General features: G+C 51.6%; 1 protein-coding gene across 6 annotated transcripts in view; it reads left to right on the forward strand.

Annotated features, from left to right (window-relative positions):
- arhgef2a (Rho guanine nucleotide exchange factor (GEF) 2a) overlaps positions 1 to 13,592 on the forward strand; it is a 36,894-nt gene that overhangs the window by 18,049 nt on the left and 5,253 nt on the right. For all 6 annotated transcript variants that reach the window (XM_066721320.1, XM_066721322.1, XM_066721321.1 and 3 more), the window contains 11 exons: positions 6,701 to 6,863; positions 9,370 to 9,437; positions 10,064 to 10,127; positions 10,537 to 10,669; positions 11,148 to 11,257; positions 11,584 to 11,727; positions 11,822 to 12,072; positions 12,406 to 12,531; positions 12,673 to 12,790; positions 12,879 to 13,124; positions 13,264 to 13,340. In XM_066721320.1, coding sequence (XP_066577417.1) covers positions 6,701 to 6,863; positions 9,370 to 9,437; positions 10,064 to 10,127; positions 10,537 to 10,669; positions 11,148 to 11,257; positions 11,584 to 11,727; positions 11,822 to 12,072; positions 12,406 to 12,531; positions 12,673 to 12,790; positions 12,879 to 13,124; positions 13,264 to 13,340 — 1,500 coding nt within the window. The remainder of the gene's footprint in view (positions 1 to 6,700; positions 6,864 to 9,369; positions 9,438 to 10,063; positions 10,128 to 10,536; positions 10,670 to 11,147; positions 11,258 to 11,583; positions 11,728 to 11,821; positions 12,073 to 12,405; positions 12,532 to 12,672; positions 12,791 to 12,878; positions 13,125 to 13,263; positions 13,341 to 13,592) is intronic.

Raw genomic sequence — 13,592 nt, forward strand, 5'->3', positions numbered from 1 at the left:
ATCAGCATCATGTTGAAAATGGACAGTTCCCCCTTTCAAAAAATCTATTTGTTGCCTAATAGCCTGGAATTAAAAATGCAGCTTTCCTACCCCACAACTTCCAGATGGAAAAATATTGTAGAAATGTGTAGAAAATGTCATTAAAAATAAAAACTGAAATAGCTTGGTTGTAATAGCAAACCTAAACGAGCTCGGGTGTAAGCAAGCGCCTTCAGAATCACACGCGCAGTTAAGTGGTCTCCACATGTCTTCAATTGTAGGGATTCACGTGATTACTGCATAAATTCAGCAGCTCCTGTAGTTTTGTGGTCTGATGCAACTTTTTGTCCTAAAGGCAAAGTGTTATATTTGGCGCAAACCTAACACAGCACAACACCCGAAAAACACCATCCCTACTGTGAAGCATGGTGGTGGCAGGATCGATGCTTCCTGTCGGCAGGGGCTGTGGCACCTGTCGGGGTAGAAAGATAAATGATTGGAGCAAAGGACAGAGAACAAAAACATGATGGCCTCTGCAAGAAAGCTGAAACTTTCAGCAGGACAATGACCCAAAGCACACAGCCAGAACTACACTGGACTGTCAAAGGAACCAAATGGTATATGTTCCTGAGTGGCACAGTCAGAGCCTTTAACATTGTGGAGTAGGGTGTGTAGATAAGTGGAAGATGCAACACGATATGAAACGATATGAAAAGTTGAAGGGCGTGTAGAGTTTCTAGTGGCACTGTACGGGCATATGGAAGGAGTGGCTTTTATAGACTAACCCCACCCCAAATAATAACCTTAGAATTCCCCACCTTCATTTACGGTTTGTCTTTTGGGAAATCCCCCTCGTCTTGACAATGAATTTCAAGCCCCATTGTGTGTGTGCGTCTGACTCTCTCTGTGAGCGTGGGGGGTGGGTTGTGTATATTTGTCTCTTTAATTTTCCGCCCCAGAGTGTCGTCTGGAGTGTAAAGAGCACGGCCGCTGCCGTACGGCTCACCGGTTCGAGAGGTTGACTCGTGCCGCTCTCCCCGGATCTGCACAATTGCAGTGCTCTTACTGAATCATACCCCCGTTGGCATAATGCAGGCAGGCTGAGGGGGCGGGATTGTGCCGAGTGCTTCTGGAGTGTCTCACCTACCACCCCCCCTTCTCTCTGTCTCTCTCTCTTTCTGCTGTTTGTGTGAGAGAGTGCCAGTGTGTGTGCGTGACAGGCCGTAGATCCAATCGCCACAAGTCCAAGAGCTAATGGCTTTCCCACCTGGCTTGAGTTACAGCCCCTCTCTGGGGGTCTGTGGTCTGAGAGAGCAGCCCCCCCGCCCCTTTGTTTCTTTCTTCGTCCTTTCTTGGTCTTGGTTTTCCTCTTTTTATCCATAACTCACCTTCTCCCTTTTTTATTTTGCCCCTCCCTTTCTCTGTCTCCTCCCATGCCTTTCCATATTCCTGTGCTTTCTCTTCCCCTCTTTCTGCTCTCCTTCCCACCTTGTCTCTCTCTCCCTCTCTCTGGTTCTCAGTGCAGTGTCTGGGTCTGGGCCGGTGTGTTGAGTGAGCGTGGCGTCAGTGTGGAGTGGGGGGTCTGCGCCACTCGCTGAGAGAGGGCCAGTGAGGGGGAGTCAGTGAGTGGGTGTTGCGACTGTGAGTGTGTCATAGAGAGAGAGCGAGGGAGAGAGTGAGCGAGGGCGCTGGAATGTACCGGAGGAAGTGTAGGTTGGGTACTAACAGGCTGTGAGTCAAAAAAAAAAAAAAAAAAAGTGGAGAAACGTCAAACTTTTTTGGGATTTTGGTTTATGTGCGTCTGTGTCTGTGTGTCATATATATACACACACACACACACACACAAACACACACACAGGTCAAATAAGTCCATATCCAATTCTCTGTTAATTTCCTTTCCTTTTATTACAAAATAAACACTGAATCTTTTTTTATTGGGCAACCCATCCCAGCTGTCTGGTTGTCATGGCGATGCCAGCCGAGAGTGCCACGGCGTTGGCGTTACCGTGGAGACTCGCATGATTGGCAGGGCAATGGAATCCCCAGTCAGCTGGTGAACAAACACAGATGCACTCTCTCACTCTCACTCTCACACACACACACACTCTCACTCTCTCACTCTCACACACACTCACTCACTCACACTCATTCACTCACACACAAATAAGCAGATATACATATAAACCCACGGGAAGAGAGAGACAAACACATACACACACACACACACACATAGTATAGCACTGTAGTTGTGGCAGGGGTGTGTTTGTACAGGGTCTGGCCCAGTGCATCTGTAGCTATAAGGTACAGACCGAGGTGTAAACCGACACACTTCTGCGTCGATTGCTGCACACCTGCACACAGCGGCTGCCCATACAGCGGCCCGGTCGGGGGTCCTCCCTCCTCCTCCTCTCCCTTACAGAGGGCAGTAATTGCCCTGCGGGGGGCAGACTGGGGCTGGAGGGGCGGTGGAGAGAGGGGGGAGGGGGTAGATACTCCTAAATGATCCTCTGGGGGATTGTCTGAGGCGTAGTTTCCCTGCAGGAGGATTCTCCTTCAAAAGACCCCGGAATAATGAGCTGAATTAAATTGGGTCTCGGGGGAGAGGTGTTTGTGTGTGTGTGTGTGTGTGTGTGTGTGTTGGGGGGTGGGGGTGGGGGTGGGGGGGGAGTCAGGTTATGTTTGTCCCAGACCTCCCTCACCCCCTAAACACACACACGCACACAAATAACAAACCTTGCAAAAAACGCCATATGATATGCAAATAAACAAATACATAAATTAACAAGTTTTGCATCTTAGATGTGTTGTCTTGCTGCGTCTACACCCTGCTCCTGAGTAATTGTCCTCCTGCTTTGCCTGTCCTGCGTTTTTGTGTCTCGGACCTTGTGTGCGGCCTTGTGGACGAGAGAGTCAGAGACGCACTGACATACTGTCCATCTCTTGACACACACACACACACACACACACACAGCATCGTACTGCCCAGAGCTGGTCTTGTGACTGGAAAGAGAGTGGGAGGGGGGGAGAAGGGATAAAGAGAGAGACAGAGACTGAGGAGAGAAGTATAGAGAGACAGTGGGAGGGGGAAGGGAGGACAAGAAGAAGAGAAGGAATTGGAGAAGAGACGGGAAAGGGGAAAAAAAAAAGCATTGAATTTATCTCATTTGTACATCACAACAAACTCAGCACAACAACAACAATGGTGTACAATTACCATCCCCTCACAAGACTCCGATTGAAAGTCAATGTTGAGTTGCAGGCGTCTCTCCCTTCTCTGTCATCTTGTGGCCACATTTGTGTTGTAGTTATACTTTTAACACAATTATGATTACCACTGAATTGAGAACAAGGGCAGTGATGTTCAGACTGTACAATGCGCTAGTTAGAGCTCATCTGGATACTGTGGACAGTTCTGGGCTCCACACTTCAAGAAAGATATCGCTGCTCTAGAGGCAGTTCAGAGGAGAGCAACCAGACTTATTCCAGGTCTGAAGGGAAAGTCCTACTGAGAGACTGAGGACCTGAACCTTTTCACCCTGGAACAGAGGAGACTACATGGGGACTTGATCCAAGTCTTCAAAATCATGAAAGGCATCGACCACATCAAACCAGAGGAGCTTTTCCAGATCAGCAGGGACACACGCACCCGGGGATACAAATGGAAATTGGGCTTCAAGGCATTCAAGACAGAAAACGGGAGACACTTCTTCACACAGAGAGGCGTCACAATCTGAACAAACTCCCCAGCGATGTGGCTGAAGCTGAAAGTTTGGGAACATTTAAAAACAGACTGGATAGGATCCTTGGATCACTTAGATATTAATGGACACCAAACGAGCACGATGGGGCGAAAGGCCTCCTCTCGTTTGAAAACTAGTCTGTGCTGTATTCCCCTGCTGTACTGTTGGACATGCCCTGTGTGGGGGGCTCCTGTGTTGAAGGGAGTGGCACAGTGCTGCACAGATTATCTACACTGAGCTCCATTGCTCTGTGGGGGCTTTGTGTTCAGACTCCTGCTTCTGTAGCAGTAATGGACTGACTCAGGTTACATAGGTACATACACACACAGGATGGCCCGTTCATGCAGAGAGACGCACCTGTCTGTCTGCGTTTCTCGCTATACAAAAAACTCCTTTCAGTACACACACACACACACACATATACACACACAGACACACACACACAGCAACCTGAACGAAAGAGAAAGAAACGAGGGAGTCAGGTTTCACAGTCTTGATGAGAGAAAGATTGTCAGGTAGAGAGAAAGAAAGGGAGGTAAAGAGAGAGACATGTAGAATAAGAAATATGGAGAGAGAGAGAGAGAGAGAGAGAAACTGCTTTTATAATTTTAGAGTTCTTAATAATAATAATAATAATAGTTATGTCATTTGCGTATCTTTCCCTGTCTTTCATTCACCCTTCCACACGCTCTATTCCTCTCCCTCCCACACTCTCTCGCTCCCTCTTCTGCATCTCGCCCACTCCCTCTCTCTCTCCCTCCCTCCCTCCTACTCCTTATTCTTCCTCTGTCTTTCTCCATTCTTCCCCTCCTCTCTGACTTCCCACCACCCCTCCACTCATGCCCCTCTCATTTTCTCTGTCACTCTCTGAACTCTTCACCTCTTTTTTTGTGTGTTTTTAGTCTGTCACCCCCTCCTTCCCTTTCTCTCTCTCTCACTGTGTGTCACAGGCAGTGTATAAGTCAGTGTATCAGTATCTGCTGGACTGGACTGTGTCTCTGTAGGACCAGGGCTGAGACCCTGCTGGACTGGACTGTGTCTCTGTAGGACCAGGGCTGAGACCCTGCTGGACTGGACTGTGTCTCTGTAGGACCAGGGCTGAGACCCTGCTGGACTGGACTGTGTCTCTGTAGGACCAGGGCTGAGACCCTGCTGGACTGGACTGTGTCTCTGCAGGACCAGGGCTGAGACCCTGCAGGACTGGACTGTGTCTCTGCAGGACCAGGGCTGAGACCCTGCAGGACTGGACTGTGTCTCTGCAGGACCAGGGCTGAGACCCTGCTGGACTGGACTGTGTTGTGTTGTGTTGGGCTGTATCCACTGCAGTCTGACGGCAGGGAGCTGACATCCAGCCTCGGACACCATTAATTGGTTTCCTCTCCAATCCCAGAGGCAACGGTGGGCCGCTAATTAAGTCTGGCCTCCTAGTGACCCATCACCGCGCTGTGAGACCGGTGGTTGTGGTGGTGTCGGTTGTCGGGGGGAGCACTGGGGCGGGTAGCGGATGGGGGTGGAAGGGGCAGACAGGACTGTGTGTTTTCTAGCCATATGGGGGCAGGCCTGGCTCTAATCCACGGTAATGCGTCTCTGCACAGATTGATAATCTTGCTAACCCCGAGCCTGGGAGACTGTGAGTGTGTGTGTGTGTGTGTGTGTGTGTGTGTGTGTGTGTGTGTGTGTGTGACAATTGTAAGCTGACGATTCAATCCATGTGCAGAAATCCTTCAGTTGTGCAAACCCGCGGTTTCATCAGCTGTCCGGGGGGCTGGTGTCAGACGATCCCAGATGTTGGCGTGGTTACACGTGGTGCGTAGTTGTGAGGCCGGTTGCATGTGCTGCCAAATTCCCTAAAACTGTGATGGAGGCGACTTACGGCAGAGAAACGAACGTCCAATTCTCTGGCACCAGCTCTGGTGGACATTCCTGCAGTCAGCAGCCGATCACGCGCTCCCTCCAAACTTGAGACATCCGTGGCACTGTGTTGGCATTTTAGAGTGGCTTTTATTGTCGCCAGCACAAGCACACCTGTGTCATGATGCTGCTGTTTATTCAGGTGTGGCAGATGAAGCAGCTGTCCGGTGGATGCATTGACTTGGCAAAGGAGTGCTCACCAACATGGACATAAACAAGTGTGCGCTCAAAACTGGAGCGCCGTAAGCTTGTGCTGTCACTCTGTGTCAGTGCTGCGTCAGTGTGGCAGTGCTGCGTCAGGGCTGTGTGTCGGAGTTCAGTGTGTTTTGTCCAGTTTCCTGTTTCTGGCAAAGACGTCCCGCCGGCTGTTGCTCAAGAGCCCGTTTCCACGGCAACCCCGGGTCCCCGCCCCCAGGCTGGGGAGAAAGAGGAAGTTGGATCGGGCGCTTCCTGCGCAGGATGTCAACAGGGGCTGGGAGATGGAGAGCGCGATACTGGGTTGCAAAAAAACTGAAAAAACAAACCGAAAACAAAACAAGCAAAGAGAAATAAACGATAACGTTAGAGTTTAACTCCTTCACACCTGTTAGAGGCTCCACTCGCTCTTATATTCTCTGGACTATAGGGGCCGAGGACAGGGTCAGGGTGCTAGTGTGTGTGTGTGTGTGTGTGTGTGTGTGTGAGAGACTCGGATGAAGGAAGAGGAGAATAACGGTGTCAGATCATCCTTTGGAGAGCCCCCCAACCCCCCATGCAGTGCAGCGTCTGTGTGCGGTACACAGGAAGTGAAACCCTGCAGTCAAGTGTTCCGTTACCCCTGGGAGGGTGTGGTAGTGTTGTGTCGGCAGGGGCTACAGTCCGGGGCAGTTTATCTCTTGTGTCTGTCGGGGGTGCAGTTGGCAGTGTCTCCCTTCTTCCTTCTCCCCCTCTCCCTCTCTCCCCTCATTGGTTTACCGGATTCCTGTGCCTGACCCGGCTTGTGTGTGTCTGTCCAGAGGTTTACACTTTCGGTTACTAATGTCTCCCTCCCCCCCCCCCCCGCCACCTCTCTCTCTCTCTCTCTCTCTCAGAACAAGGAGAAGGAGCGCATGAAGGAGCGGGAGAAGGAGGCGAGGGAGCGGGAGGCACGCTATAGCAATGGGCACCTGTTCACCTCGCTGTCCGTCTCTGGCACCACGCTCTGCTCCGCCTGCAACAAGAGCATCACCGCCAAGGAGGCCCTGAGCTGCCCCAGTGAGTCCCACACCGCCACCCTGTCCGGTCTCCCTGTCCTGTTACACAAACAGTCACACGCATTGTACTGTCACACTGTACTGTCCCACATAGTCCTACACACACAGTACAGTACACTGTACTGTCACACACAGTGTACTGTCACATACAGTTATACACACACTGTACTGTCACATAGTCATACACACACTGTACTGTCATACACACACTGTACTGTCACATACAGTTATACACACACTGTACTGTCGTACACACACTGTACTGTCACACACAGTCCTACACACTGACACACACCTCTCACTCACTCTGTCACTGTCACCTCTATACACACGCGTGTGTGTGTGTGCATGTGCATGTGTGTGCGTGTGTGTGTGTGAGAGGGGAGAGGGCCTTATTAAATAGATTCCATGAATAGAGAAAAAGAAACGGAAAAACAAGAAAAAAGGAATAAAAAAGCAGTGATTCCTCTTTTTGATTTCCCTAAAGCTATCAGCTGCCGCAACCCCCCCACCTCCGCGCGCTCTCCCGCTCTCCCTCTCTCCCCCCCGCCCCCCCGGTCTCCACACAAAGGCTCAGTGTACAGAGGGGAGTTCAGAGCAGACAGGCGTGCACTGGGGCTGCCGGCCGCAACAGCTGGGGCAGAGGGGAGGGGGTGGGGGGGTGTTGTATTGGTACTGTCTGAGAAAACACCAACTGTAGCCCCGGGGGCAGGAGGGGCGGGGTATTGATCTAGTATTGGGGGTAGAAAGAGGGTGTCTGTGTCTCTCTGTCTGTGTGTCTATCTGTGTGTGTGTGTGTCTCTCTCTCTCTTGGCGCTCTAATCCCAGTCTGTGTTGTTTGGGGGGGTCTGTGGCTGTGGGACTGGGATTAATCCTGGGGGGCTGGGTGGACAGTGTCTCTTTAGGCCCTGCACCCCCCCCCCCCAGAGACGGACACACACACACACACACACACACATGCACACAGAGCAGAGCAGAGCAGAGGGGTTGTACTGTTACTACTGTACTGTACTAGTGTGTGTGTGTGTGTTTGTGTGTGTCACGTCTGTGAGCTGTGACATCATCTCCACAGCTATGGAGTCTGAACAAACACAGCACTGTTTGTGTAGTGACCTCATAGACACAGAGACCAAGAGCTGTTTGTTTAGTGTGTGTGTGTGTGTGTGTGTGTGTGTGTGTCTGGACTGTAGTTTAGGGCCCAGACTGGAGACAGCGCTCTGTGGACTGTAGTATAGTATAGTAAAGTATAGTATAGTATAGGGGCCAGACTGGAGCCAGTGCTGTGTGGACTATAGTATAGTGTAGTATAGTATAGTATAGGGGCCAGACTGGAGCCAGTGCTGTGTGGACTATAGTATAGTGTAGTATAGTATAGGGGCCCAGACTGGAGCCAGTGCTGTGTGGACTACAGTGTAGTAGAGTATAGCACAATATAGTATAGTGTAGTATAGGCCAGACTGGAGCCAGCGCTGTGTAGACAAGTATAGTATAGTATAGGGCAAGACTGGAGCCAGCGCTGTGTGGACTGTAGTATAGTACAGTATAGTATAGTATATGGCCAAACTGGAGCCAGCACTGTGTGGACTATAGTGTATTATAGTGTAGTATACTATAGTTTAGCACCCAGGCTGTATTAGTCTTGAGACTGTGTTCTTGATTCTGGTAAAAGAGTTATTTCAAAATATCCTGAGTGTCAGTGTGCGGTAGATGTGTGTTCAGGGGCTGATTCCCACAAGGAGATGGTCACAGAGATTAGCAGCAAATTACCGAGAATGAACCGAGAACCCAGTCTACAGCCCGTTGTCAATGTGTGTGACTGTATCTGTTAGAGTGTGTATCTATTCTCTCACTCTCTTTTTAAGGAAGTGACTTCATCAGCTGCTGGTCTCGGGGTTGCTTTTTTTGGTGGTTGTTTTTTAGTCTAATTCGGCCTCTTTTATAAAACAACCGTTTTCCTGTCGCCCAGAGAGAGCGAGAGATAAGCAGCCATTCCATATGGTGAGAATGAGGGGGGGTATTAACAGAGGGAGGGAAGAGAGAGAGAGAAAACAGAGACAGGAAGAGTTTGTGTTACTGTGGCTTTGCTTTAGTGATACTGGATCAACTGGGCCTTGCAAACCCAGCAATTTGAATACTAAATTTAAATGAGAGAGAGAGAGAGATGGAGAGGGAATGGCTGTAAGACACACAATGACACACTCCTACACACATGCGCGCACACACTCGCACATAGACATAACCTCTTTCTGACCCCCCCCCACGCCCTTACACTTCCTGAAACTGTGGAACGGAAGAGAAACTGTGTGTGTGTGTGTGTGTGTGTGTGTGTGTGTGTGTGTGTGTGTGTGTGTGTGTGTGTGTCTCATTATTTCTCTCCCTCCCTGAAGAAGTGAAATCCCCATGGAAACAAACGTGTCCCTCCTGCACCAGGGCTGGAGACACGCTACTGGACTGGACTGTCTCTCTCTGTAGCCCCCTTGTTGACTGTGTGTGTGTTTGTGTTACAGCATGCAACGTCACCATCCACAACCGCTGCCGAGACACTCTGCCCAACTGCGCCAAGATGAAGCAGAAGGTGAGTGTGTGACAGTGAAACTTAAATTGTCAATTTCCAGAATAACCTGCAGCTGCGATGGAAACTACTCTGGCGTGGGACGTTGGACTGGGTGTCCATCCCGTCCACTCACAGCTCTAGCGTCTCTGAACCGTCTCTGAACGAACCTCTCTGAAAACACTGAGAATCAATTCTCCCACGATCCTCTTGTGTTGCCATTTACTAAAGTATCGAGCTGCGGACAGTTTAAAGTGGGGGCTACTTATTTTTTCGGTCCAGTACACTAATTGAGATTAGGGTCGTCCATGAGAAAGAAAGACACTTTAGTCCTGCAGCTCTAAGTTTGTCTCCTTGTAGCCAGTGCAAGCGGGCTTTTCTTCCTATTATAGTCATCTTATTTGTGTCACTGCAGGCTGTGTGTGTTTTGTTCTGTAGCCTGTTTGTATTTAGTGTTGCCTATTTGTAATCAGTATTGTTTTGATTGGACAGGACGCTTGTTTGGGCTCAAACACTTTGATCATGTTATCGGACTATTACATATCATAGTATGAGGCTCCATTTAAGAACTGTTGCAGCTCCGATGCGATCGTCATTAATGTCAGACGAAGTCAATCTCTCTCTCTCGCTCTCTCTCTCTCGCTCTGCAGCAACAGAAGATGGGTATAGTTCGCAACAGCTCGGCTCTGCAGAACGTGGCTCTCAGGAACAAGAGTGAGTCTCCCCATCCCTCCATCATTCTCCACCCTTCCCTCCATCCTTCCCTCCTTCCCCACCTCTCGGTCTGCCTCCCTACACATCGCTGGTCTCCAACCCTACTGGACTGTCTCTCTCCAGGACCAGGGCTGGAGACCCTGCTGTCCAATGGGCAAGATGGGGCCAGTGTGGTGCTGCCCTCTGGTGGTGGAATAGTGACCCTTCAGGCCACAGTGCAGCAGTGCAGCAGCTGTATAGGAAACCGTAGTTTACTACACTGCGCAGAACTGCACTGGAGTTTCAGCTGCAGCAGTGAAGTGTGCTTTACTGTGCTGTTCTATACGCCTCTGTGCCGTACTGTACATTCTAGTGTGCTGCTCTTAAACCGTAAATGCTGAATTTATTAATCTCTCTCTCTCTCTCTCAGGCCCGATGATCCGGGAGCGGCCCAATTCAGCCATCTACCCCTCAGAAAGCCTCCGCCAATCACTGCTGGGGGCCCGCAGAGTTCGCTCCGGCCTCTCCCTCTCCAAAAGCGTCTCTACCAATAACATTGCGGGGTGAGTTGGGGGCGGGGTCCGCAGGGGGCGGTTGGACGATTTTCGGTCTGGGGAGGGACTGAACTGCGCGGCACTGTGCTCCGCCACACACTGTATTGAACTGTACTGCACCTACCGTACTGCATTGCATTGTACACCAGCACTGTAACATTCGCGAGGGATACGTTCCTGATACGTTCCTCATACCCTCGCGGGAACTAGAAATTTGCGAATAAGCATTTTGATCTGATTATACTGCCCCCACTTCATATGCAGCCTTCATATTGTCTCTAAAACAAAAATGTATACAAATATGAGAGAAAAGGAAACTTAAAATAAGCTGTATTGATAGCTTTAACGGAGCACCCGTGAATACCTGAATTTGTGAATGCTGGGGTGCTGGTGTACTGTACTGCTCTACTCCTGACTTACTGGTTTGCCCTCCCCCTCTCTGTCGGTCTCTCTCTGCACTGTCCCCCCTCCCTCTGTCTCTGCACAGGAACCTGAACGAGGACTCCCCCCTGGGGCTGCGCAGGATCCTGTCCCAGTCCACCGACTCGCTGAACTTCAGGAACCGGGCGCTGTCCATGGAGTCCCTGAACGATGAGGGTGAGGGAGCCGTGTTGTGCTGTGGTGTGACGTTGTGTGTGACGTGACGTGATGCTGTGTGTGTGTGTGACTTGACGCTGTGTGTATGTGTGTTTGATGACGTGACGCTGTGTGTGTGTGTGTGTATTTGATGTGACGTGACACTGTGTGTGTGTATTTGTGTTTGACGTGACGTGACGCTGTGTGTGTGACGTGATGCGACGCTGTGTTTGTGTGTGTGTGTGTGACGCGACGCTATGTTTGTGTGTGTGTGTGTGTGACGTCATGCGACGCTGTGTTTGTATGTTTGTGGCGTGATGTGATGCTGTGTGTGTGTGTGCCCCCAGGCGAGCTGCACTACCTGCAGACGGTGGAGGAGTTGTGTCAGGAGGGTCGGGACTTCGAGGCTGACTCCTGGAGCCTCGCTGTCGACTCCAACTTCCTGAAGCATCAGCGCAAAGAGGAGATGAAGAGACAGGACGTCATCTACGGTACAGCTCTGTCTCTGTCTCTGTCTCTGTCTCTGTCTCTGTCTCTGTCTCTGTCAGGCCACTGTTGATATACTTGCTCCCTCCTTCCCCTCAGAGCTGATCCAGACAGAGCTGCACCACGTGCGGACCCTGCGCATCATGGAGGGCGTGTTCCGCCGAGGAATGCTGGAGGAGGTGGGTCTGGAGCCGGGCGTGGTGCACGCCGTCTTCCCCTGCCTGGATACGCTGCTGGCACTGCACTCCTCCTTCCTGCGCCAGCTGCTGGACCGCCGCGCCCAGTCCCTGGAGCCCGGCAGCGACCACAACTTCCTCATCACCCGCCTGGGGGACATCCTGGTGCATCAGGTACAGGCGTCCCCCCCTGCAGCTCGCGCTCCCGCCTCCAAGTCTCTCTCTGGGTCTTTCTCTGGGTCTCCTTCACGCACCCTCTCTCCAAATTCAGTTCAATTGAATTAATCAAACTTTACTGTCCTGACTGAGTGACATCAGTGTGGCCATAACAATGACAGACAGGCCCAGATCCCAGGAACAGGGCGATGGGAACAATAAACACAGAAAAACAATCTCTTACAGACATCTGTCTCCGCCCGTCTCGCTCGCTCTCACTCTCTCTGTGTGTCTGTCTCCGAGCTGATCCAGATGCTATATCCTGACTCTCCTGCTCTCCCTCTGTCTCAGTTCTCCGGCTCGGTGGCTGATGAGATGAGGAAGGCCTACTCCGAGTTCTGCTCCCGACACCTGAAGGCGGTGAAACTGTACAAAGAGCTGCTGTCGCGCGACAAGAGGTTCCAGATCTTCATCAGGGTGAGAAATGCCCCTCTATCCAGCCCGTCTCTCTCTCTCTCTGCCCATCTCTGTCCTCTGTCCTAGTCTTTCTTTGTGACCAGATCTGAAAAACAACCCTGACTCTCTGCCTCTGTCTCTCTGTCCATCTGTGTGTGTCAGAGGGTGAGCCGAGGCAGTTTGCTCCGCCGCCACGGTATCCAGGAGTGCATCCTGTTGGTCACGCAGCGCATCACCAAGTACCCCGTCCTCATTGACCGCATCCTGCACAACTCCACCGGTGAGGCTGGGCACCGGCGCTCGGGGCAGAGTAGGCCGTGTAATCGTGTGACAGTGTACTCAGTGTGTCTGTGGGTCCCGGCTCTTAGGCAACGAGACGGATGCGGTGCTGCTGTCCCAGTCGCTTGTTCAGATCCGGTCCCTGCTGAGCCAGGTGGATCAGGAGGTGCTGGAGCTGGAGCGGCGGCAGCGGTTGCAGGAGGTCCAGACCCGGCTGGGCCCACGGGCCGAGGCCACGGTGCGGGGCGGCCAGGTGTTCCGGGGTGGGGAGTTGCTGCGGAGGAGGCTGCTGCACGAGGGGCCCCTGCTCTGGAAGACGGGGTCGAGGTTCAAAGGTCAGTGGGTCAGGTGGGGCGTCTTTGGATCCGCTTTTCTCTTCGCTCTCTTTTGGCGTCTCCTTCCTGTCTATGTCCATCTGTCTCTGTCTTTCTCTCGGTGTCTCCAGATGTTCAGGTGTGTGTGTTTTGTCTCCAGATGTTCAGGTGCTGTTGATGACGGACATCCTGGTGTTCCTACAGGAGAAGGACCAGAAGCTCTCCTTCGTGTGCCTGGTCAGTCCCGCTGCTCTCTTCCACACCTCTCTTTCTCTCTCTCCCTCTCTCTCTCCCTCTCTGCTGACCACGTGGGTCATGCGAGCGTGTGAGGGAGAGAGGGCATGGGTTTGCCTGTGTTTACATGTGCGTGTCTGTGGTGTGTGGACTCCCTGCCTGCTGCATGTCATGTTGACCCATGTGCATGTCAGTGGAGTGTCCCTTGTGTGCGTGCTGATGGTATGTCCTGTGTCACTGAAGTGTCCCTTGTGT

Source organism: Amia ocellicauda, chromosome 14, assembly GCF_036373705.1.
Source record: "Amia ocellicauda isolate fAmiCal2 chromosome 14, fAmiCal2.hap1, whole genome shotgun sequence".
NCBI lineage: Eukaryota > Metazoa > Chordata > Actinopteri > Amiiformes > Amiidae > Amia > Amia ocellicauda.